A 26,387-nucleotide genomic window follows, 5' to 3' on the forward strand; every position below is an offset into this window, starting at 1 on the left:
GGACTGATTATGGCATGACATCTAGGAAACTTGTACATCTGACATTTGTCTTCTAGAAAACCATCGGCCTCTCCACAACTCCTAGGAACTGCCTAGTCTTTCAGTCCCTCCTTGAAAGCTGGGTAATCCCATTTCCCACTGGACAGGAGGGGCTGGGTGAGGTCATTATGACCATTCATAAGCAACATGTTGGGCTGTAACTCCCAAAAGAGCTTGAAATATTGATCTTATGCATGTCATGCTAAAGATTGAACAGTTGTAATCCTGCTTTGTATATTACTTCTTGAAGATTTAAAACAAGATGGCTTTGCCACCAACATAGCTGACGTATTTTAATTAATCTTTGTGAAAAGAGTTTGACATGTTTAGATGAGCTCATCCAAATAGAATGTTATCCTTCTCTGATATAGAATACATTGGAATGAAGCATGATTTATGAAGAATAGAAATCTCGCCCTCATTTTTTTTCATTTTTTTCTTGGGTAGGTCTGTCATCTGCATAATGAGTTATGATTTATAAAGTCTATAAAAGTGTGTCTTATAGCATATTTTGCTATGCCTTGCAATACGGAGAAATAGGAAACTCCCAGTCTATGATGACGGGGTGATGTACACTTAGTGAAGATTGTCTTCTCCAAGTTCTCTAATGGATACTGCTTAAGAACTATCTAGAAAAGACTGAAAGCCACAAAACCTGTGGGATGCTTTACTATTCCCTTAGAAAAGTTAGGCAATTAAAGGCTTACATCATTTGTGGGAAACATGACTGATGGTTCAAATGAACTTATTACACGTTATTTCAATTGAGTTTATAGAGTGCATATTTTTCTCCCAAATGCCAGACTCATTAATGCAAATGTGAGAGTGCTAGCACTCTAAGGGAACTTCACAAGTAAAATGGGCAACAACCCAGTACCTCAGTGGGTAGTTATGAGTATTGAACGAGATAATGTGTGTAAGGTTATTTGGAATGGAAATCAATCTAATTAGAACTGGAGCTACCCCATTAAGATGCTGGAGTATAAATTGGACCTAAGAAAGAGTCAAAGGCTCCTCCTTTAACAATTCTAGGGTCATTGTTTCCACAAAGGGTGAGGTTAAAGCCATGCTGAAAGGAGACATACCATTTTTCATGATATCAGAATACACCTGTTTTTTTTGGTTTTGATTTGTTTTGTTTTTGAGGCAAAATCAGTCCTTGCCCCCAAGGTACTGTCCTTCTTCAGGTAAATTCATGAGGACATCAGTGGAACCCCTTGATGACGGAAGATGAAACTCAGAACATTCATCTTTTGCCTCATTCACAGGACTCTGATCCCGCCCTGTCCTCATAAGTCAAAAAGGAAAAAGTAGAGGAGAGCCTTCGTTAGCCTCAGGCTAATATCTCAGGCACTTGAGTTTGTCAAAGTTAAATAGAGATGGAGGGACTTTATTGGGAAGGGGTAGAATTAGCTGAGAGATCAGATTGGGTGTTGGAGTAGAGGATTTGAGAGAGAGCTGTGAAAAAATAAAAAAGAGAATTCTAAGGAAATATAGAGAATTCATTTGGAGCACACTTCTTTCAGGAATTTCCTTTGCTAGTGAGGCACAAAGGAATGCATAAGTTGGACAAAGTTCATCTTTCCTCCTATTACCCTGTACTGTTGTTTTGAGATCTACCCTACCTATCCCTTTATATGCTCCCATAATAGTCCAGTAGATATTTGGCATGAGGAAGAGAGGTAAGGTGGCTCTCAGGAAAGAGAAGGTATTAGTCTCCCACTCACCTTGTGGACTCTTGTGGTGATATAATTGGGAGAACAGATTTCTCCTATCTTATCCCTTACCCCACTGTAGATGACCAAATAAAGCTATTACAATTATTGGGATGATGGCAGCAGGTCAGAGACCCAGAGCCTGGAAATAGCAGCAGAACTGTTCCTACCAGGCTGGAGAGAAAATAGAATTGAATTATGTACCCTCCATAAGCTAGCAGTGAATATCTTCTGTGGTAGAAAAGAAGGATCTTGCAGTGTGAGTTTCATAAGTGCTCAGAAAATGTTAGATGAATTATTTCTCACATAATGATGTACCATGCCTTCATGGAATTAAATTTGGAGATTCCAGACATCAAAATTGTGGGGGTTTTTGCATATCACCTTCATGAGAATACCCTTATGTACTCTGCTTACTTAGTAAATATTGTCTTGTAGAGTTGAATCAGGATTGAGAGAGGCATTGTCCATGGAACCCTTCACTTTCTTTTTTTTTTTTAAGTTTTTTTTATTGATTGATTGATTGCTATGTTGGGTCTTCGTTTCTGTGCGAGGGCTTTCTCTAGTTGTGGCAAGCGGGGGCCACTCCTCATCGCGGTGCGCGTGCCTCTCACTATCGCGGCCTCTCTTGTTGCGGAGCACAGGCTCCAGACGCGCAGGCTCAGTAGTTGTGGCTCACGGGCCTAGTTGCTCTGCGGCATGTGGGATCTTCCCAGACCAGGGCTCGAACCCGTGTCCCCTGCATTGGCAGGCAGATTCTCAACCACTGCGCCACCAGGGAAGCCCCCCTTCACCTTCTTATCACCACAAAGAATACATACAACAGGGGTTACATTCAAAAACTTTTGAAAAATGAAAAGACAACCTACGGAATAGGAGAAAATAATTGCAAATGATGTGACTGACAAGGGCTTAATTTCCAAAATGTACAAACAGCTCATACAGCTCAATATCAAAAAAAAAACAAACAACCCAATCGAAAAATGGGCAGAAGATCTAAATAGACATTTCTTCAAAGAAGACATACGGATAGCCAATAGGCACATGAAAAGATGCTCAGCATCACTAATTATTAGAGAAATGCAAATCAAAACTACAATGAGGTATCACCTCACACCAGTCAGAATGGCCATCATCAAGAAGTCTACAAACAATAAATGCTGGAGAGGGTGTGGAGAAAAGGGAACCCTCCTACACTGCTGGTGGGGATATAAATGGATACAGCCACTATGGAGAACAGTAAGGAGGTTCCTTAAAAAACTAAAAATAGAGTTACCATGTGATCCAGCAATCCTGCTCCTGGGCATATATCCAGAAAGGATGAAAACTCTAATTTGAAAAGATACATGCACCCCAGTGTTCATAGCAGCACAATTTACAATAGCCAAGACACAGAAGCAAGCTAAGTGTCCATCAACAGATGAATGGATAAAGAAGATGTGGTATATATCTATAATGGAATTAGCCATAAAAAAGAATGAAATAATGCCATTTGCAACAACATGGATGGACTTAGAGATTATCATACTAAGTGAAGTAATTCAAACAAAGACAAATATCACATATCACTTATATGCAGAATCTTAAAAAATGATAAAAATGAACTTATTTACAAAACAGAAACAGACTCACAGACATAGAAAATAAACTTGGTTACTATGGTTACCAAAGGGGAAGGTGTGGGGGAAGGATAAATTAGGAGTTGGGGTTAACAGATACACACTACTATACATAAAATAGAAAAACAACAATGTCCTACTGTGTAGCACAGGGAACTATATTCAATAGCTTGTAATAACCTATAATGAAAAAGAATCTATATCTGTATCTATATATCTGACTCACTCTGCTGTACACCAGAAACTAACATAACATTGTAAATCAACTATACTTCAGTAAAAAATATCTGATATCATCTTCTGCAAAACACAGAAACATATCCAAACCCAAGATAACAGTCTTATCTGCCAGTGGTCATTTATTCTTTTAGCTAAATGACTCATATTGCTTCATCATTTTTGCATATGGTCAAAGTTTTAAAAAGTTGGCTATAATATTTCCTCCTCAGTTTACAGCACACTGAAGCTTTATAGAAAAGTGTCTACACAGTGACAAACATTGACTTTTCCTGCTCATTGCTGCATTAATCATCCAGAGAGTTGGAACTAGTATGCCAAATAGGCTTTTTCAAATGTCAAGCATCTGGATGAGGACAAATTTGAATTTGTATTCAAAGGTCTTAAAGTGTAGACAGCTAATGACCCCTATTAGTAACTTATTTCAGATGGGCATTTGGAATTTACCTACTACTTTTACACACATTTTCCCCCCTAGAGTTGAAGAGAGTACTACACTCCTTAAGCCATTGTGGGCTTACTCCTGCACGAAACTGGGGGTCTGGTGACAAAGAAAGACCTATAATGTACAATGGTATTAGAGTGATTTGTTATTCAGGCAAGGACAAAGAAAATAAACAGCGTCAATTAAAATTGTGCTGGTTTTAAGTCTAACAGTTGAATTTTAAGTCTAACTATACAATTCCTATACTTTTGATGGACAGCTTGGGAGATAGAGGGCCAACCTAGCTGGCCAGGCTCACAAAGATGAAAGGGGAAAGTTTAGAGAGAGTATGGCTGGAGAACGTACATCATAAATTGGGCCAGGTTAAGGCTAGGAACAAGAATCAATAGAAACAATGCAGACTGAGGCATAGAATTAATAGGAGGGTTGCTGAGAACCAGGGAAAGGAGCGTGGAGCAATTGCTGTGGACAGGTGTGAACTCTGGACAAATTCCTGAGATGATAATTCATGGACCTTTCCAGACTTTTAGCATAAATTTTGCAAAGGTAAAACTTTTACTTAAAGGGTCAGGGAATGATAGTCATAAAGTGCCAGTTCTCATTTGTTTATCTACTCATCAATTAATACCTTTATCTAACCATCTAATATCCATCCATCTAATGATCCTTCCATTCTTTCATCATTTTATCCTTTTAATTTTATATGGCATTTACTGAGTACCCATTTTGTGAGAAATTATTGTTTAACACTTTGTAAAGGAGTGAAGAGAGTTGAACACAGCCCATAAGGTATTATCTATGACCTGTAATAATGGCTGTGATAAGTTCAGGTTGATGGATAAAGGATCTTTCTTAGTTGTGCTCATATAGAGATTTCTCCTGTGTTTGCTTTCCACCTACTAAACTTGATAAGGGCAGTTCAACTGTTTAACCTAGAAAAGAGGGCATCAGTGGGCACACGGAGCAAATGTTACAACTCAGTGTCATGCTAGTGGGCCAATGGATTGGGGAGTGCCTGCACTTACCAAAACTCTTTGAAGAAAAGAAAGCAAGAAATTGACAAGTTGGAGAGAGAGAGTCAAGGAGAAGGCAAACTGAAATCTTGGAAACAAAGTAACACCTTTAATACTACTTCAGGTGGTTCCTCCTGAGCTGTGATGTATCAACTACCCTTTACAACTGAATCATGTAACTAGACAGGGAATCTGAAATAGCCAAGAACATGTAAACAGGCTTTTATTATGTAGAAGTCACAAATCCTGAGTAATTTACAATTTGACCAAATGCCTATGAAAGGTCTAGATAACCAATAAAAGGACATTTGCTCTGGGCTTAATGGCCATATAAAAAATGTTACATACACCCAGCTAACCAGGGTGGGGATGAGGGGTCTTGGCTGTTACTGTTTTTTCAGAGACTGTAGAGTTCAGGGAACACCGGAGTCAAACAATGCCATTTCTCCCCTCAGAAAACAACAAGGTACCTTCTCTGGACATTTTCAAAGCTATTCATCAAAGATGAGAAAGACACAGAACTAAAAGAGTAGTAGAAAAATCAGTGGCAGAAAAAAATTTGGGGCAATTTATGAGATTCGAGGGTCTTGTAAATCCACATTTAAGTTATATAGGATTGAAGGGATGTGTACATCAATACAAAGTGTTGGGAGAAAAATATGCCCACTAAAATGCATGGCTTTGTATTTTTAAGGAAGGTCATAGAAAATAATACTTGAACTTTACTTTTGTTCCAAGGTTGAACAATCTATACTGCATGAACCATTCCAGTGTGGTATGAAGTTCAACACTTTTGTTTAAGAATCTGTGTTCAATATTGTAAGAATTTATCTGTATGACCAACCTAATAGGACAAAAGGTGTGTGGTCAGGCCTCAGACAATCTCAAGCTTTGATCAAATAAAAGTATTAATTAATTAATACATTTTTCTTGGATAACTAATATAGGTTAATTTTTTTAAATGTTAGTAGGCTCTATACATTGAATGGTCATTAACTAGTTAGTAACTTGGGTCATAAACAAATTGTTTAAACGAAACGACCCATTTCAAAAAATGTTCTGACCAACTCAATGAATCTGTCTACAAAGCTTTGCATTTATAGATACACCTTGGTATCTTATTTCAACCCGACAAATCAAGTGGTCCCATAAAAAAGTCAAATTCTTTGATTGGTAGGATATAGTTTTAATAGCTGGTTTCCTGTTTGATTTTTTTTTTAATCTCTCTACCAGGTTGGGGGATGTATAGATACAGTTTGAATTAATATGTTCATTGCTTATTTCATCACCACAGTGCCTAGAGAGACCAGAATAAATCTAAAGGCTATGGTGGTTATTTTCCAATCCAGAAAAACATAATTACTTCTATTGCGATGAGTTCAACCTTTAGAATGCTCATTATAATAAAAGAGAAAAGGAGGAGGAAGGGCACTGAAGCTCTTGGGAAATGATGGTAAGTGATGCTACAAGGAGTCTGGTCCCTACAGCCAGGTGCCCCTGAGCTTGAATCCTTACCAGTCTCATCTGTAAAATAGGGTAACATCGCTCATCTTTTAGGGTTGTTGTGAGGAAAAATAAGGTTATAAAGATGAAATTTATGAGTGCATGGCACATAGTACGTACTCCGTAAGTATCAAGATGGATGGGACCACAGGAGCTGCTGAATTCAACATCCTCATTTTGTGGGCATAGAAGTCCAGAAGCCAAGCAATGAGGACATGCTTGGTTTTCTGACTCCAAGTTCAGTGTTTTCCAATATGTTCTGCTACTATATTTTTGTCTTGGTTGAAGAGGCATGGTGGGGATTGGATAAAGTTTAGTAGATAGCATCTTGTAGTGGTATCTTGAATGATAGACAAGATTTCAAAAGGTGAAGCTAATGGGAGGAGGACATTCCAGGTACATAATATAGCAACAAGAAGGGTATGGACACAATAGAAGTTGAGCCATTCTGCCCAAGAGAAAAAGAGCACCCCATGATCCCTTTGAGTAAACCAATGAACATAGGCTTGGGGGTTAAATCATTCTCTTAGTGAATGAGGACTCACGGGGAGACCTCTGAAACCCCTATCTCTCTATGTACTTCTGAAATCTTCCAGGCATATGTTTAGTAGGCACTCCTCTTTTTCATGGTCACTGCAAAGGGACCTCTGTAAGTAGCTCATCTTCAGATGAGATATTGACATCTAAGGTGGTTCCAGATGAGGAGCTGGCTTACATAAGAACAGAGGTCTGAACTGTTTCTGACTCAGGTATAGGGAGCTTATTTTCTCTGGATCTTCTTTGGGATATAGGGGGTCCCCAAAAGTGGGGCTGAGCTAGGGAGCCCCCTCCCATGAGAATAGTTAAAATAGTGAGCAGAAGAGGAAAGGCTAAAAAGGGTAAATAGTTTAGTCTGAGGAATCGAGGTCTAAGGAAAAACTCAAACAACCCACCAGACTCTAAGCTTCATGAGGGTAAGGACTATATTTGTCTTGTTCATTGTTTTGTTCCCAGTGACTGCACATGACTTGGAATATGGTAGGTGATCAGTACATATTTGTTGAATTCCTTAATTAATGAATGCACAAAAGAAGCAACACTTGCCTTAATCTCAGTGACTGGTGAGAAGCTCAGGACCATGTTCCTAACAGCTCTTGGTCTCAGAGTTGTTACCCAAAGCCAATGACTTTTCTTGGCAAAGAACTGCATGTACTCGCAATGCCTCCTGTTAGAGAAATTCCTTAGGTGATCACCAGTGTCCATAGCACAAATCCTTCAGGGTTTAGTAGCAGCTTATTCAACCATTTGACTTTCTTGAGGATCAACTACTTGCTTCTCCAACGTAAGTACACATAACCCAGGATACAGACAGTAAGGCAGAAGGATTAAATGCACAAATTCTAGATGCAGAACGTGAGGATTTGGATCCAGGCTTTACTACATAATAGATTTATGATCCTGTGCAAGCTGTTTGTCTTCCTACAGCATCGTTTTCCTCATCTGTAATTTTGAGATATAATAGTACCAACCACATAGGTTTTTTATATGGACTGAAGTGAACGAGGTAAACTCTGTAAAACACTTTGCATGTTGCCTGGTACCTAATAAGCTTGATAAATGTTAGTTCTTTCTCTTCTCCACCATCTTCTCCTTCTTTATCTTCTTCCTAAATGTTAAATATTCTAAAAGAAACATTTAATAAAATTTTTGTACTTCTGAAAGTGGGACTTTTGTACTTACAATTGATGGTGTGTCCTAGGTGAACTGGAAGAATTTTTTATTTCTTTTTGATGTATAAATCAATAGTACCTCTTACGATTGATGGCTCCTAAAATGAGATAGAACTTGGAATTGTACTTATTACTGCTAATCTGACTATGTGAAATATGCAAGGAAATATGAGAGGCTTCAGTGTAAACACCATTCTGGAGCATCAATTTTACTTAAAGATTTAGGTGGGAAAAGTTGAATAAGCTAGCCACTTACAAATTTTAAATGTTATTTTTATATTTAAACAAACATGGATGGATTAAAAAGAAGTCAAGATTTACCTGAATTTTTAAGAGAAAAATGTGGCATGCCATAGAAACTTTGGCTTGAAACGCTAGATTTCTGTTGTAGTTGTTTATTATGCTCTGCTGTTTAGAGTAAGGTGATGGAAAAGTTTGAGAAGCACGGTGTGAAGCAGTGCAAGAAAACCAAACAACGTCCCTGCCCTCATGGAACTTAGAGTCTAATGGGAGAAAAACATGAAAACAAATAACAGATGTAGGGTATTTTAGCATTTATGATAGAATTACTACAAGGAGCATTTAGGCACAAAGGAGGGAGTGGCCAGTTCTGTTAGGGGCTTAAGGGTGCAATTGAGAAGACTTCTTAGAGAAGGTGACCTTGAAGTATATTTTTGAATGAGGATATGTAGTTTGGAGAGAAGACAGGGCACACTCAACAGGACCCTTGTCATTTTTATCCTTTTTCCTGGGTACTGAGATGCTCTGTAGTATTGGGGAAGATTCTCACTGCTGAACTTGCAGAGGAACTAGAACTTGCATGTACTGGGATCTTCTCTGGCAAGTTCTTCCAAGGATCTTGTGGGTGGCCTTGCTTTAGCAGGACAAATTTGGGTCAGCGTGGAGCATATTGATCTTTATTTAACCCAAGCTAAGAACTTTATAACCTCTTCCAGACTTCTGAATCTATGCTACAAACAGATCTTGCTTCTCTGATTTTGCTAATAAAATATAAGTCCAAGCAACATCCTCTTCTTGGATTATAAAACATTTATTTCCAAGCACCTTCCAGCGCAACAGTACCGGTTGGCTGTTCATTCTGTGAAACTCTGCCATTTGCATGGAACTGCATATTCTTTTCTAGAGCTTCCTGGGTTGAAATTCAGACCTTCATTTTCTTGTCCTAAAGAGAAAGACACATATCCTTTAGGAAGAATTGTACAGCATTGCCATCCTTACACTTTGCACCTTCTGATTATCCCCGGAACAGCTGGCTTAATGTAGCAGTAATTCACAGTCCTCAGCAGGTTGGCTGCAGAGAATTCTTCATTATTCAGAGTTCAGCAAGTGCCAGCAGTGTTATTGAAGTGGTAATTGAATTTGGTGAACCCTCTGTGGTCAAGACAGCATAGCACTGCCTGCAAGAACCATGCGGTGTGGTTAAGATGAATATACTTCCAACAAAAATGAATCTTCAAACTAAGCTCAAAAGCACAGGGCCAAAAGGACATACTGTTTTGATGATTTGACTTGTGATGTTGAGCATTTTGGACTGAAACCCGTTCAGAAGCATGACAACGTGTACCTACAAGGAAGACCCTGGGAGAGAAGTCTAATACTGCCCAGAAATCTCCAGCAAAAGCTTTACTGATAATCTCATCAAGCACAGATAGGCATGTGACAAGTTTATTTCCTTGCTTAAAGATGTCCTTGCGGCATTGTTGAATTGAATCCTTGTGTGGTAAAAGAAAAGAAAAATCCTCCAATAATTTTCAGTGAAGCGTGCCTTATCACTAAACAGCAATTAAGTGCTTTCAAAATTTCACATTCACAGAATGATCTCAACAATCTCACTACTTTGCAATGCAGTTTCTAAAAGAGAACATTTATAGTTTGGGAAAACAGCACAAAAATGAAAATTGTTGGAATTGTTTTGGTTGCTGAAAATATACTTGGCCTCAGTGGCTGTGGCGCTGTAGAAAAGAAAGAACTTTGGCTCTGAGCTCAGGCAGACTCTGAGTTTGAATCCCAGCTCCTTCATTTACTGTGTCCTTAATAGGTCATTAACTTCTTTTAGTCACTTTGTCTTTTCCTGTAAAAATGAGGTCAATAATGTCTGCCTCTGAATATGACATGCAAAGACTAAGGGGCAGTGCTTGTCTTTACTGGATACTTATCATATTAACAGCTGTCATTTGCCGGCCTACTAGGTTCCTGGCATGGTCAAGTGCTTATGAACACGTATAATGTTACAATATGTAGTTGATACTTAGGGTGTCCAGCTCATCCCAGTTTGCCTGGGACTGTCCTGATTTTACAACTGAAAGTCCTGAGTCTCAGGGACCATCTCAGTCCAGGACAAACTAGGGTGATTGACTACTCTCTCAATATTATGGTTTCACTTTACAGGTGTGGAAACTGAGGCTCAGGGGGTGTATCCAAATTTTTCAATATCCCACAGCTGGGAAAGAATAGGTCCCATATGCAACCCAGGTTTGGATAACTCCCAAGCCTGCACTGTCTGCAGCCCTAAATTCTGCTCGGTAAGTATAGCTTTCCTTGCTGTATTACTAGAACGTTCTGGATTTAACAAACATTCGTAGATCAGATCACATTTTTTCAACTGGCTGAAATTATAATTTCAGGAATGCATGTGTGTGTTTTTGCAGATGTTACAGAGTGGGGAGATCTCTAAGTGAGAGATAAAGAAAATCATAGTGATAGTGATACTGAAAAAGATAGTTTAAAAGCCTAACATCTATTTTGAAGAACATTTTATCTTTTGTCAATGCATAACTCATTGATTCATTCACTTATCCATCCGTCCATCCATTCATTCAATAGGTTTACAGTGAGGTCCTATTGTGTTCCAGGTACTGGGGCAGATACAAAGAAGACTAAGGTACTGGCCTCAAGATGCTCAGAGTAATGGGATTGTTAAAGAATAATTGTAAAATAACTAATGATGAAAAATCTGAAAGAGAAATTAAGGAAACACTCCCATTTACCATTGCAACAAAAAGAATAAAATACCTAGGAATAAACCTACCTAAGGAGACAAAAGACCTGTATGCAGAAAACTATAAGATACTGATAAAAGAAATTAAAGATGATACAAACAGATGGAGAGATATACCGTGCTCTTGGATTGGAAGAATCAACATTGTGAAAATGACTATACTACCCAAAGCAATCTACAGGTTCAATGTACTCCCTTTCAAACTTCAGACTATACTACAAAGCTACAGTAATCAAGACAGTATGGTACTGGCACAAAAACAGAAATACAGATCAATGGAACAGGATAGAAAGCCCAGAGATAAACCCACGCACACATGGTCACCTTATCTTTGATAAAGGAGGCAAGAATATACAATGGGGAAAAGACAGCCTCTTCAATAAGTGGTGCTGGGAAAACTGGACAGCTACATGTAAAAGAATGAAATTAGAACACTCCCTAACACCATACACAAAAATAAACTCAAAATGGATTAAAGACCTAAATGTAAGTCCAGACACTATAAAATTCTTAGAGGAAAACATAGGCAGAACACTCTGCGACATAAATCACAGCAAGGTCCTTTTTGACCCACCTCCTAGAGAAATGGAAATAAAAACAAAAATAAACAAATGGGACCTAATGAAACTTAAAAGCTTTTGCACAGCAAAGGAAACCATAAACAAAACGAAAAGACAACCCTCAGAATGGGAGAAAATATTTGCAAACAAAGCAACTGACAAAGGATTAATCTCAAAAATTTACAAGCAGCTCATGCAGCTCAATATCAAAAAAACAAACAACTCAATCCAAAAATGGGCAGAAGACCTAAACAGACATTTCTCCAAAGAAGATACACAGATTGCCAACAAACACATGAAAGGATGCTCGACATCACTAATCATTAGAGAAATGCAAATCAAAACTACAATGAGGTATCACCTCACACCAGTCAGAATGGCCATCATCAAAAAAATCTACAAACAATAAATGCTGGAGAGGGTGTGGAGAAAAGGGAATCCTCTTGCACTCTTGGTGGGAATGTAAATTGATACAGCCACTATGGAGAACAGTATGGAGGTTCCTTAAAAAATTAAAAATAGAACTACCATATGACCCAGCAATCCCACTACTGGGCATATACCCTGAGAAAACCATAATTCAAAAAGAGGCATGTACCACAATGTTCATTGCAGCTCTATTTACAATAGCCAGGACATGGAAGCAACCTAAGTGTCCATCGACAGATGAATGGATAAAGAAGATGTGGCACATATATACAATGGAATATTACTCAGCCATAAAAGGAAACAAAATTGAGTTATTTGTAGTGAGGTGGATGAACTTAGAGTCTGTCATACAGAGTGAAATAAGTCAGAAAGAGTAACACAAATACCGTATGCTAACACATGTGCATAGAATCTAAAAAAAAAGAAATGGTTCTGAAGAACCTAGGGGCAGGACAGGAATAAAGATGCAATTTTTAACATATGGAGGTCTCTTGCAGGTTGTCCAGAAAAAAACATCAGGGATCTAGATATTGGATTGAGTAGAAAGTGTGGAGAATATCTGAGGCCTTGGCAATAGAGATCACCAAATTAAGAGCTGTCTTTTGTTTTCCTTCTGATAAGAAGTTGTAAGCTCAACTAAAGATGACCACTTTGCTTTCAATATTTAATTTGTAAATTTTAATTTATATTTTCAATAAACAACTCAGAAGCACAAAAATAACAGCAGAGTCACACACTGATAAGATCATGTTTATTTAGTAATGTCTGACAAATAGAGAAAGTAAAAGGAATATTTTTAAAAATGTATAATTTATATTTATATAAATACTTCAAAGGAGAGAAGCTGAACACATAAGGTGACATTAGAAGAATGTATACATTTTAAGTTTGCAACCTATCTTATAGCCTGACAAGTTAGATACATGTATGTAGACACATATATCTTGTTCATGAGCTTGCATAACTAAGGCCCAAGGATAAGTTTGGGGATCTGTACAATAATTCTAAACTCCCATAGAGTTTGTGGTATCTTGCCACTGCAGTCTTGTCAATTTTGTTCTTCTTTTTCAAAATTGCACTACCAGCACACTTGAAAGTCATCAAAGGTTGTAATCAGGTGCTTTGGGCCTCAGTTTATTCATCAGCAAGGTGAGAGGAGCCCTGCTGATATGTTCTGCTTCTTCTGAATTAAAAAACTAGTGATCCCCAGCAGCCTCCAGACACATACAAGTGTCTGAGGGCTGGTAGAGGCTGGTCATCTATGTATAAGGGAGAGTTTTCTGTTTAGCTTCTTTCTTTTGGAAAGGAGTCAACTTGTCTGAAATGGAGCCAATTTATGACACCAGTGCACTTAATGAAGAAGCGTTCCATTACTGTAGATACAGCTTGTTTTCTATGTACACAGAAAATTAATAATCTCTAGATTTCGTGTTGAAGAGCTATATGTTTCCTCGGATCTTGGAATTTGAAGTTCAGAGTTGAGCTACTCAAAAAGAGTGCTCCACAGAGAACCCTTAGGTCAAATCTCAATCTATGGTGAAATATTTGTATGATGACACCCTCAGTATGACCTTGGATTTCACCGTGTCATTCATTACTGTGACCTTTTCTTGAAATTTCACTAGTGTATAACAAAATGAGTGTAATGTGATACAGTGTACACAGTAAGACATATATCTGATTTCTGAAATTTACAGAAATTTTCATGTGTAGTAAACAGCACAAAAGAATGTCATCCCTAAGCACTATCCTGAGCTTACCTTGATTCCAAGTTTACAGTTAATCATATCTTTCATGAAAAAAAGACAGACATAACTGACCTCACATGACCACAGAAAATACATGGGACGCAGATGTGGATAATAATTCTTTGTAATTTTTCTTATAGTCATTTGCTAGTGGGTGGCTATAGGTTGCCTCTGTAGGTGGGCTTCCTAGGGGACACATTACATTTCTCCTCTGCTGGTGTTTGGCTTTAAGTCTTGGAGGAAAGACGCATTGTTATGAGGACAGTTGTTGTGACAGGTGCAGGTCCCGATGACCATCACTGGTTTCTTGAGGATCTGCCCTGGGGAGCACTGGAACTCCACCTGGATGGTTTTGGTGTTGTGTGGGGTACAGCATCGGCCATCGCTGCAGACACCGCAGAACCTGGGCTTGTAGGTGTATAGGCTCGTGCAGTTCTCAAACTGCAGGTGGATGGCTTTGAGTGACTTGGTGGTGCGGAGACACTTTTTCCCTTTCTAAGAAAGAAGAAAAGGAGTGATGCATGAAACGGCCATCGTTCCTCCGAGGGATCGGTCTAGGCACACGGAATAACTTGCTAGTTGCCTACCCAAAATCTGTTGCTCTTTCTTCTTTGCTAACAGAATGTTAATTTTGTTTGAGTAATGTGGTCCACTACAAGTATATTCTTCCCCAGAATATCTGGGAGCTTGCAATGGCCTTGTGGCCAAGTTCTGGCCAGTGATACATAAACCAAGGGATTCTGGGAAATCCTTTGCCCTTCAGATGGGTACAGTTCTTAATCGCTTCCTGCATTCATTTGCCTTCCTATCTAGAATGTGGAAATCATGCCTAATTGTATATAACCATCTTTTGACCATGTGGCATAAGCATGAAGATGAAAGCATATGTATGATAAAGAAACCTATTTTTTTCAAACCACCATAAATAGGCTTTGGCGTTGTTATTAGCCCAATACATTCTTAGGTGTTATAAAGAGAAATGGAATAAATATGGCATCACTGCAGGCCTATTAATATTTCAAATATCTTTCAGACATTAACTTACTTAACCTTATTAGGAACATTCACTCATACAAGGAGCAGTTATTCACATAAAGAACAACTGTCCAAGTTTTATAGATGAGTAAACGTAGTCTCAGAGGCCAAAGTGATCAGAAAACATCTAGAACCTGAATTTGTCTGACACAAAGCCCGTTCCTTCTATTACACTGTGACCTCAGGAAAGTCTAAGACAGTGGGATTTAAGGTTAGTTTCCATGAAGGCATGGTAAGAGGAGAATTTATTCAACATTCCATTGGTAAGAGTTGAAGAGGAACCCCAGTATTGATAATTCAGTAAGACATTGATGATATGTTAATTTCCCACCTAGATTTCTTCACCTAATTTGTCACAATTTTCCACTGCTTTTCACCTTCCTAGTTGTAATCCACAGCTTGTGGAGTGATGAGACTTGGAATTCTCTAAAATTGGTAGCTCTCAAACTTTAATAAGTAAGAGTACATCAGAATCATCTAGAGGGTTTGTTAAAACACACATTGTTGGGCCTTACACCCAGAGTTTCTGATTCAGTAGGTTTGATGTGAGCCCCCATAATTTGCATTTCTAACAAGTTCTTAGATGATGATGCTGGTCTGGGGATCACTGGTGCTTTGAGAAGCACCATCTCACATTTAAGAATCTTTTGGTGATAAGGAAGTAACGATTATTAGGCTGGCATTTCCCTAGATTCCAAACAAATTTCTGGCCCCTTAATGAAATATATATATATATATACATATATATATATATATACACACACTATAAATAAATGTCTTAAATATAATATCTCCCAATATTAAACTTGGTGCAAGGGACAAGAAAAATATGAATTTTGGAAAAAGAAACAATAGAAAAAGCAAAATTTTAAACTCATGACATGGAAATGGCTTATTTAATAAGCAAGTTACTGTGTACTTGACAATATTTAAAGGCTTCTTGTTTTTTCCTTTTTAATATTTAATGTTTAGTGTATATTTTTGCCAATATCCACAAAAAGGTACAAGGTCTGCAATATCTGTGTGTGTGTGTATATGTATGTGTGTGTGTGTGTGTGTGTGTGTGTGTGAGAGAGAGAGAGAGAGAGAGAGACAGAGGGAAGGACAGAAACAGAGAAGAAGGTGTTTCTAGGTGCTCTTTCTAAATTGGTGGAAGAAGCATAAAGTTAGAATGGACCTCAAAAAGTCATACAGCTAAGTAGCCATATAACAATGCAACCACTAGAGACTCTTACTTTATCAATAAATAGAAATGATGGTTAATATTAGGTAATGATATTTATGTTAACAGAGTAATCTATGCCCAGCACTTTGCAAATGCATTCTATTTGATCCTCATGACAACTCTGAGGTAGGTATTGTTAATGTCTCTGTTATATAGGGGAAAGAACTGAGTCTTAAAGGTTAAGAAAATCACCCAAGATCCCACAGCTAGTTCATGTGGGAAGCCAAGATTTAAAGCCAGGCTGTCTGGCTCCAGAGTTGCACCCTTAAGCATGAGATGATATTGCCTCAGTGGAGAGATATGTAAATCGTTCATTGTTAGGGACGGTTTTATTTTGGCCTTAGGTTTGTACAAGGGTCCATATACGAGTTTGATTTGGGTACTGCATTTATCTGACCTAGGACTCTGTTAACAAGGCTTGTGATGTCATCAGGAACCAATCAGAGCTTCTGATCTGCATGCCTTGTACTCAGCATTAACACACTGAGTTGATATCATTCCAGCAAAAAAGGAAAGAAATGTGCTATTTTATTTGGCACAGATAGCCTTATGCTGGCAAATGTACTAGTCATACTAGGCTTTTTGAAATACAGAAAATAATTCCCAGACATCCATTCATAGAGGAACAAAAGAAGACAAATCTCAACATTTGGAACAACTGGCACCAATGGTGGACATTCTCAGAAAGATCCATCTGACAAGACACAGCAAGAAGCAGTTAGAATGGTCATTGCCCCCTTTTCCACAGGACTGTGGAATGGACAAGACAGTGGGGAATTGTAACAGGGAAGAGCAAAATCTGACTCCATGTTGGATCTGTTTCTTTTACTTTAAGCTTTGCTTTTTGTTGCTTTTGTTTTTAAAATCATACATAATGGCCTGCCTCAGGGAACCCTGCCCCTCTGTCTGAATGTTAAACTAAAGTGCCTTTGTTCAGCTCACAGGGAGACAATCTGACCCTGCCCACCTGTGAATGCCTGCAGAAAAGAAGAAATTAACATATCCCCTCCCTGATACTGGCCAAGCCAGGAGATATTTTGCAAAATCAATGGCCTTTTTACTTTATTTCCTCACCTCCTCCCCCTCTCTGTTCTATAAAAGAAACTGGCATCCAGACCCCGTTAAGATGGTTTCTGGGGACACTAGTCCGCCATCTTCTCGGTCTGCTGGCTTTCTGAATAAAGTCACTATTCCTTGCCTTATAAGAAAAACAAGAACAACAACAAAAAATAAAACACAGGCCCCAGCGAGGCAAGGCCACCTCCTCTGTGGTGGGGGCTCCTCCCAGGCTCATACCTTATCTGTCGGCTGCTTGTGCTCTTGGTCACAGGGCCGCACCGAGCAGAGCCGGGTCTGCTTCACCATCTCGCAATGTGGATTCCTGTTGGTGACCCGGGTGGAAAAACCCATGCCACAACTCTTGGAACACGCACTCCACTCTGTGGTCTGCTCAATGCAGTTGATACCTGAGTCGGAGACTGCAACTCCTAGAGTGGCTTCTGTTCTGTAGGCTATGGGATGTTGAAATAAGGACAGTGTTACTGAGTAAAATGTGGGGATGGCAAAGCGGTCCTTTCAACCATCATTAGGAAGAGCATCTCATCCAATTCGGTACCTGTGCAACTCAGGTGTTCTCAGGGGGCAGACCTGGATCTCTGTATTTATAAACCCCTAACAGGTAGCACAATGCCTGGCACATGGTTGGCCTTCAAGAAATCTTTGTGGAATGACTGTCCGATTTGTTCATAAGAAGTTTAGGAGAACCTGTCTTTGAGAAGCTTAGTAGTTTTAAGAATATAGCACAGTATAGCATCAAAAACCATTCCATAAACCATAATGTTTTCAATGTGTGATTTTGTCCAGAGAAAGGATAATGAAAAAATTGTAACTGGATGAGTAAGTAGAACCAACCAACTCAAAATAGTGATGGAGGTAATGCTCTGCCTTAGGGAGGTAGAATTGGTTATTTGGGTTGTAGGATATAGTCACTGGGACTTTGATGACAGACGGTTCTGTCTCAACACTTAATATGCATGGCCTAGGGCACATCTCCTCCCTTACATGGCAGTTTTCCTATCTGTAAGCATGGCTGAGAATTTCTGACTTCAGAAAAACTGTAAAGTTCTGTGTACTGCCAGTATAAATAATCTGGCTGATTAATGGCTTCTAAAATATTCTCTACTGGATCTTGAATGTTTACTTTTCAAAAAAAAATCATTTCCTTTATAAGCCAAAACTAAAGGAAAAGCAAAGCAAAGATCCTGAAGTGTCACTTGATCCTTCCTGCAGCACCTGGAAAGGTGGCATTTCTCTGTGACACCTGTCCAGGGATGGCATTCTTTAGGGAAGCTGGTCTTAAGAGTGCATAGGTAGTTGACAGAGTCCAGAAAAAAAAAAGGGCCATCACCAGGCCCTTTGCAAATGGCTTAAATGGTGTTCCCATGGAGTTGACACTTGCCACAAGTATAGAAGCTCTATCAATTACGTGTTTTGCATAAAGTTGTCAAAGCACATCTTTGCAATGTTAACAACGGTCAAGTGGAATAGACTAAAATACAAATGGCAGTCATGTAATAAGAAAAATCATTCCTACGGCTCAACAGAACCACGGGATGTGATTCTTCTTCAGAAGAGACTGCGTGTACTTCAATCACTTGTCTGGGATTCCAACACGTGATGTGTCTGATCTAGTGGGCAAGCTGGACTCCACAACTGAATGACCAGAAACTGAAGCCAGTTTCTCACTGCAGATCCCAAAGAGCATACATGCTTCCTGCCTGCACTTATTCCTGTGCTGTGATCATTTCCAGGTATGTTCGATTTCTTACCTGGAAGGGTTTGGAGGTCCCCTAATGTCCCCGTCTCATTGGAGTCACAGATCCACTTTTCACAGCACTCCCCAGGCACTTTCACTTTTCTCGGAGCTTGGCAGTCAGGCTGGGGCAGTAGCAGGTCCTCTTCACAGCGGGGCACACAACCAACCTGCCCATCTTGGCAGGCGCACTGGTATTTGCAGCTAGGCTGGAAGGTCTCTCCACTTTGGTAGATGACTCCATCGAACACACAATTGTCTCCTTCTATCGCTAGAACGTTGGGGAAGCAGGGCAGAGAGGGAAGGGGAGAGAGAAAATCAAGAACACAATGCATCGAAGAGGCTATATAAGAGCCACAGCACGTGTTCCAAGCCCCAAATCATTCTTTTTCTAGTTGAGGCCATGTGGTTGCTGACCCATCACCAGCAGAGAGATGTCCTCACGGAGGCCTCCCGGTGCAAGAAGAAACGCTCAAGAACACCCAGTCCCGCCACTCATTTGACGCAGGAGGAAAGACGGGCAGAACCGTGAAGTGACATTCCCCAGGGCCCTCAGCTGTTGTTCCCAATGATAAAGTCGTTTCGCCAGAACCTCCTTCGATTCTCCTACTCCAGAAGCTCAGAATTAAAAAGAAGAAAGTGCGCTTCATAGTCTCCAAACAGGTTAACTGGTCAAATTCGGAAGGGCATTAGGATCCCTTGGCATTCCAGCACAATAAATCATGACTAGTTCAGAGAAGAAACTAAAAGGCTATTCCAAGCCCTCTTCTCCGGGGAGGCAGGGACAGGTCTCCAACTAAACGGTGCACCGTGTGGGAAATTGATCCCCAGTTGATTCCTTTTCACCATCCTGGATTGGCTGACTGTCTGCATTTTTATTTTACTCACGGCCCAGACAGGGGTTGTTGCATAGTCAGCCCAGGAGAGTAGTGGCTGCTTTGGCTCAAATAGGACAATTACAGGTGTGAAAACACACCAGCCTGGCTACAGCTGGGGGAACTGTGAGTTAAGCCCAAGCTTCCATCACCCCCCAAGCGTCCCCTGGAAACTTCCAAAGGAAATGACTTCACTGGCCCTTAAGTCGGCTCTGCTCCCTGTCTATCTAGATTCTTCTCTAGGGAGGCAAATGCTTCTCACCTCCGCGGGCAGGTTTCCCTCCTGGCTTCTGGCGCTCCGCAAAGCCCCACGCGCCCCCAGCCCATCCCTGGCGCGCAGCGCTCCATAAACATCACCCACGGCATCACTGTTAGTATTTGCTCATCACCCTCTCGGGAGTCGGGGGAAGGGGAGAGGAAAGAGCGGGCAGCTCCGCTAGCTGAGGGACAGGAGATCAAGCGGAGGAGGGGGCAGGGTTACCCATGCAGATGCCAGTCTGGGCGCTGGGGTCCGCTCTGCGGTCGCAGAAGAGACCGCGGCTTTCCTCGCAGGGCAGCATCACGGAGCAGCTCTCGCCGCGCTGGCGGGCGCACACCAGGCAGCAGGAACAGTCGTCCAGCACGGCTCTCACCCCGGGGGCGCAGGTCGGCGGCTTCTTGGGGCACGGAGCCGGGCACGAGGAGGGACAGCGCGGAGTCGCAAGGACCTGGGGGCGGGCGAGATCAGAAGTAGAAACTTCTTAGCAGGGACCCTGGAAGGCAAAGTAACCAGAGGCACCTGACGAGTGCGCCACTCACCTGTCCCAGGAGATGGAGGAGCAGGAAAGCCAGGCAGAGGCACTGACCGGGTGGACCGAGACGCAGGCTCTGCGCACTCTGCATGTTCAGGCTTTTTCCTGCCGCTTTCACAGGGCTTTCCAGGTCGGAGGTTGGCTCTGCGCGCCCTGCTCCTGGTCGGGCTCGCCCTTGCCCAGCGCCACCGCGCAGGTTTTATAGCGCGCTCCTGGGGCGCGCACAAGCCGGTTGGCTGCAGCTCAGGCAGGAGGCGGGGGGATCGGCGGGGTGGGGAATGGAACGAGCCCCGGAGTTGCCATAGCAATTGGCCGTGGGTGCCGCTCTCCTTAGGGCGCGGCCCCGGGGCCTGCATGTGCCTGTGTGTAGCGACTGGCTTTTCCCAGAGCGCCGGGAGGGGCTGGGTGGAGGCCCAGGGCCAGGACCCAGGGCTTCGCCGAGCGCGTGGGAAGGAAACGCCCGTTTCCTCCTGGAAGCTGCTTCGCCTTCCCCCAGGACTGAGACACCGCCACTCCCCGTCACGCTTCTCCTCCACCCTGGCCGTTCCCAGCTGGGTTGCAAACGTGGGGCTCCCCTAAAGGGGTGTCTGATATTTGGGACCATCTGTGAGGGGTTGGCTAGAGGCCCAGGGGTTTAGTCATAAAGGAAGCACATGCAAGTTTGTCACCGTTTAGGGCACGCTTTGAGAGTGTTGAGAGAGGGGGAGGGGAGAGAGGGAGGAAAGGAGAAACAGAAGGGAGAAAGGAGTGGCTGGGGGCGGGGCGGGGGGAACAGAAGGTAGAAGAAGTCTTCAAGTGAGGATGGGGGATGATGCTTTAGGCAAAAAGTTCTTTTGACTTTAACCATTGCAAGCTCCGCTGGTTCTTAAACCCCCGATTCTGCAGGTTTAGTAGAAATACAAGTAAAACATAATGAAATAAAAATATAAGAGCCCGAGGTACCTAAAAACTTTCTTCCTGGTAGAGAAAAACCTTGAAACACCAGTGGTGTCACGCCTCCTGTGAAACAGCACATGTCAGAATACAAGAGCCTGTGAGAGTTTATAAGTCCCCTTCAGCTCAGCCCCTGTCAAAACCTCAGCGAATGAAGGAAGGACTGGGGAAGGTACTTGCTTTACTGAGCTGACACTCCAGCCAATCAAATCCCTCTGCCACCTGGCACCTACTTTCAAAAATGACTGCTGTGAAACACTTGTCATCTCTCATGAGGAGGAGAGCAGTTTGCTCCAAAGTTGACACTGCTTGATGGTTTTAAAAAAAATGTCTCTCCTGTACTTCAACTTCGCTGCTGCCTCTGGGATAACTATATCCAGCTCCTTTGGGGGTAGTCGTGTTGGAAAGACACTTTGCAGAAAAATTATGCAGGCTTGTGATGGAACTCTAGGCTTTAAAAGGAAACAAATTTCCTCTAGGTCATCCAGCTCCAGTGTGAAGGAATCAAAGGCAGCTTATGTAAGGGCCCAGGTCTGCCCCTGCCATGCCGGCTTCCCGGCACGAAGTCATCCCAAGCCCTTCAGTATAGTTCTCTGAGCAGCTTAAAACTGCTGTTACATAATTCCGAGCCTACATGAATTCTGCTTTCTTTGAGGAAAAGCAGACTGATCAGTAAATCTTGGTGAGAGATTGAACAGTTAATTTGTGCCATGTCGAGGACACTCAATATACTCTTCAAATTGATGGGCTTCCTGGGCCATCTGGTCTAGTGATGCTTCCACCTGGCTGTACATCAGAATCAACCAGGGTGTATTTTTGAAAAATATAGATTCTTTTTTTAATGAGTTTTTTAAAAATTGAGGTATAGTTAATTTACAATGTTGTCTTAGTTTCAAGCACACAGCAAAGTGATTCAGTTACATATATGGGTTATTATTTTCCATTATAGGTTATTACAAGATATTGAGTATAGTTCCCTGTGCTACACAGTAGGTCCCTATTGTTTACCTATTTTATATATACTAGTGTGTATATGTTAATCCCAAACTCCTAATTTATCTCCATCTCCCGACCCCCTGCTATCCTCTTTGGTAACCATAAGTTTGTTTTCTATGTCTGTGAATCTATTTCTGTTTTGTAAATAAGTTCATTTGTATCATTTTTTAAGTTCCATATATAAGTGATATCATATGACATTTGTCTTTCTCTGTCTGACTTACTTAATATGATCATCTCTAGGTCCATCTATGTTGCTGCAAATGGCATTATTTCATTCTTTTTTAAAGCTGAGTAATAGTCCATTGTATATGAAAAATATACATTCTTGGACCCAACCCTCAGTCCACACAGTTGGATTTTCTGGTGAAAGCTCTTGGTAGACAGCACTTCAGTGTACTTGGAAATGGGAGCTGGCCTTGGGAAACCTTGATATGGAACAACTAGGAGCACAACTGTTGGAGAGGCAAGACTATAGGCCAAGTTTTCAATGTATGAATTGACAGAACAAGGAGAAGTTGGCAGCATGGAGGTTGGGCTGACTCTTCTTGGAGAAGGGGAGGATGAGAGTAGAAATGTAACTTTAAGACAAGGAAGATGTCTGGTCACTGCTAAAGTGTGCTGCCGTTCAGGTCTCTTGATTGCTGAAAGTGATAAAAACCAAACTGGAGCTAGTTCCAGAAAGACGACTTTATTGGACAGAGGCTGTGGTATTTCACATAATAATGGCATGGGAATGGTGCCGCTAGGGCTGGGAGGCAACTGAGATCAGGGCCTCGGAGCCGTGAGGACTCCATCCCTCTATCTATCTTTATTGCTTCTCTGTGTGTCGGCTTCTCAGTCTGTCCCACCATGTACCAGCTTCTAATGTTTAAGGGAAGTGTCATCCTTAAGTTCTCCAAACTTCTTACATTATGACCTTGTCACCCCAGAAGGAATGTCCACTTTGTCATCTGCTATAAAGGATAAGGACCTCCACATTAAAACAATTGGAAATTGAAAATGAAGACATCTGATGACAATCATGTCAGGTCCTGCATTGCCACCTCCAGGACACCGTCTCTTGAATCCTCTCTGCTGGCATAGATTTCATTCTCTCTGAAGGCCCAGCATCCCTTGCTTTTCTCTTTTATCTCTTAACTCACTGAAGAATAATGATGAGCTTATTTCTGTGTCTGTCTCCCTCTCCTGCCTGGGAGCCCTTGAGGACAGGGAGCAGGTCATATTCTCCATAATACCCCCAACACCTATTTCAAGGATGGATCATTTGTTTTTAGACCTTTTAAGATACTGCAAACCTCACTTGAAGTTTTGTCATTTGTCACCGCTTTGCATACAATGAGGTGAGAAAGAACTGGAGGCTGCTTGTTCCTCTGCGGCAGTAGAGACTAAGTTGGTCCTATCAGCCATCACCCATCTGCCCCTGACATACACCTTCTCTTAGTCTTTCCATGCACTCAGAGTCTAAAGGATAGCACACAGGCTGGTGATCTCCTATTTGAAATAAACCATGTGTCAGTTGAGGTCTCTGGGGAAGTTAGGGGACCCCGTAATAGCGACTTTTCATGAGTTACTGGTCTTGGCTACCAACCAAGATGGCGACTCCACTGGGTTAGAAGGTGCAAGTACTGTGGTGGATTCACTTTTCCCCTTTCATTTCTTTCTCTCCTCCCTATCCTTTACCCTAGATGTGGTACCAGAGACTCATTTCTCCCTCTCTATCTCAGATGGACTGTTAATGGATTTATATTCTTATGACTTATCAGTCAATGCTCCTACCTTTAGAGAATACATTTAGAGAACTTCCTACATTTTATAAAGGTAAACTTTTACAAGGGTTTCCATTGTTGTTGTTTCATCTTTTTCATTATTATAAAAGATTTAAAATATATTGGCAGTGGCTTCTGTAGCAGGAAAGAGAAATATAAAGCACAGAATCCCATATTAAAAATGAAACCAATAAAAAGCAGTGACTATGGTGTTATCAACCCCAGGACAACTCCATCTCTCTCCTTTCTTCGGTGATTACATTCTCTGTAAGCTCATAGACATTCACTGCGTCTTCATTCAGCCATTGTTCAGCCAAGCCACATGACACTTAGGTCTCATAATGTGCCTCATAAATCAGCCTCTCAGCTCCTTAATTTTGTTGCTCTTTTCTGAATTTCCTTCATAGGTCCCTTTTCTGGGGCCCCGGAGAGTTGGTAGAACACAAGGTAATTCCGATTATATGTTAGGCAGGTCAGCCCTACATGGTGTCCAGTTATATGGCTAATTTCAACCAAACCCTCTTGCTTTTCTGACAAAGCTCTTGACTTCTTGCTTTTTGAGAAACAATGAGGGGCAGAGAAGGAACACTGATGGGAACATTATATACTTAATATTTAATGTTATCCTCTTTGGAAACATCTTCCTATTGCCCAGATTTTTAAAATTTATTTTTTAGTGCATTTCTTATTAAAAAAAAAAACCAAAATGTAGGAGTTTAAGTAAAAAATTCAAACTATAACTTACCTAGAAATTTGAGAAGTAAGTTAATTTCTCCCACTGCTAAATGACCTCCTTCTAGGGAAGTGAGCTTCTTGGGGAATTAAATAATTATTTTAAAAGTTTTTTGAACTGGAATGGAGTCTATCAAGTGTACCAATTTACATACCACATTCTCAATCCCCTGGCACTAGCCCTGCCCTTCCCTGTGCCCAGCTGAAGAAAGTGGCAACCAGGAGTTCTTTCTGTGTGACTTCTGTATGGCTTGTAATAGCTGGGTAGAATGAAACCAGTTCTGCTTCATGGCCTAGAATCCTTTAGACCAGGAATTGGTGTCAGAAACAAAGGCACATACATATGGGCAGGACATCGTGTTAGCTAAGCCTCAGGAGTGCTGCATATTGGGTGATGGTGGATCCAACTCATAAAAGCCGGTGTCCAAGTGAAGAAGGAGAAGGGAAGTAGTATCACTCGAATACAGGCAAAACTCTGAATAGCTTCAAATGATTGTTCCTGGAGAAAGGAAAAAAAATTAGATTCTTTTTTGGGTGAGTCCCTATTCCCAAATGCTATCTCAGAGTATTAAAAACCTTATGCAGCCTCTCCTACCGAATCTCTGAAATCTTAGCAAGAAAACATAGACTTTTAGGAGAGGCAGGACCACAGAACAGTGTTGCATTTGACAACGTGAATATTCATAATATCCAATTCATGAATTGATAATTATTTTATACTTCATGGCATGAATCAAAGATGAATAAGATGTTTTGTCTTTTCAAGGATTTTATAACCTAGTAGAAAAATGAAGTAAAAAAAAATAGCTAAGGCATAAGGCAGAATGTGGTAATTCCTGTAAATAAACATAGGCAAAGTAACATAGGAGCATAAAGGATGATGAAATTCATTTCTTTGCTGTGAGAACATGGGTGTAATGGAGGCCAAAGAAAAAGTGTTTGGAAAATCTATAATTCCATGTTCAGTTTGTCTTTTTACTAAACTATGTTGCCTTGAAGACTGTATGACATTAAGTTGGATAAAGCATGGATAAGATTTTGAAACCTGGAGATGTAGGCTGAACAGAAACAGTGGAACAAAGGCATAAGGATGGGGAAATTCAGGACTTGTTCAGGAAATGAAGAGTGGTTTAATTTATCTGAAACAGAGGGAGGTCATGGAAAATAAATTTGGAAAAGTGGA

At 40.9% G+C, this 26,387-nt stretch overlaps 1 protein-coding gene across 1 annotated transcript; it reads right to left on the reverse strand.

Annotated features, from left to right (window-relative positions):
* Positions 1-14,144: 14,144 nt before the first annotated feature.
* CCN3 (cellular communication network factor 3) lies at positions 14,145-21,126 on the reverse strand. The gene is made up of 5 exons (XM_059901338.1): positions 20,782-21,126; positions 20,465-20,690; positions 19,125-19,379; positions 17,593-17,807; positions 14,145-14,531 (listed from the first exon to the last, which is right to left on the reverse strand). The coding sequence occupies exons 1-5, from the start codon at positions 20,863-20,865 to the stop codon at positions 14,235-14,237; spliced, it is 1,077 nt and encodes a 358-aa protein (XP_059757321.1). The 5' UTR covers positions 20,866-21,126; the 3' UTR covers positions 14,145-14,234.
* Between the last annotated feature and the right edge of the window lie 5,261 nt (positions 21,127-26,387).

The sequence above is a fragment of the Balaenoptera ricei genome, chromosome 17, assembly GCF_028023285.1.
Source record: "Balaenoptera ricei isolate mBalRic1 chromosome 17, mBalRic1.hap2, whole genome shotgun sequence".
Classification (NCBI taxonomy): Eukaryota; Metazoa; Chordata; class Mammalia; order Artiodactyla; family Balaenopteridae; genus Balaenoptera; species Balaenoptera ricei.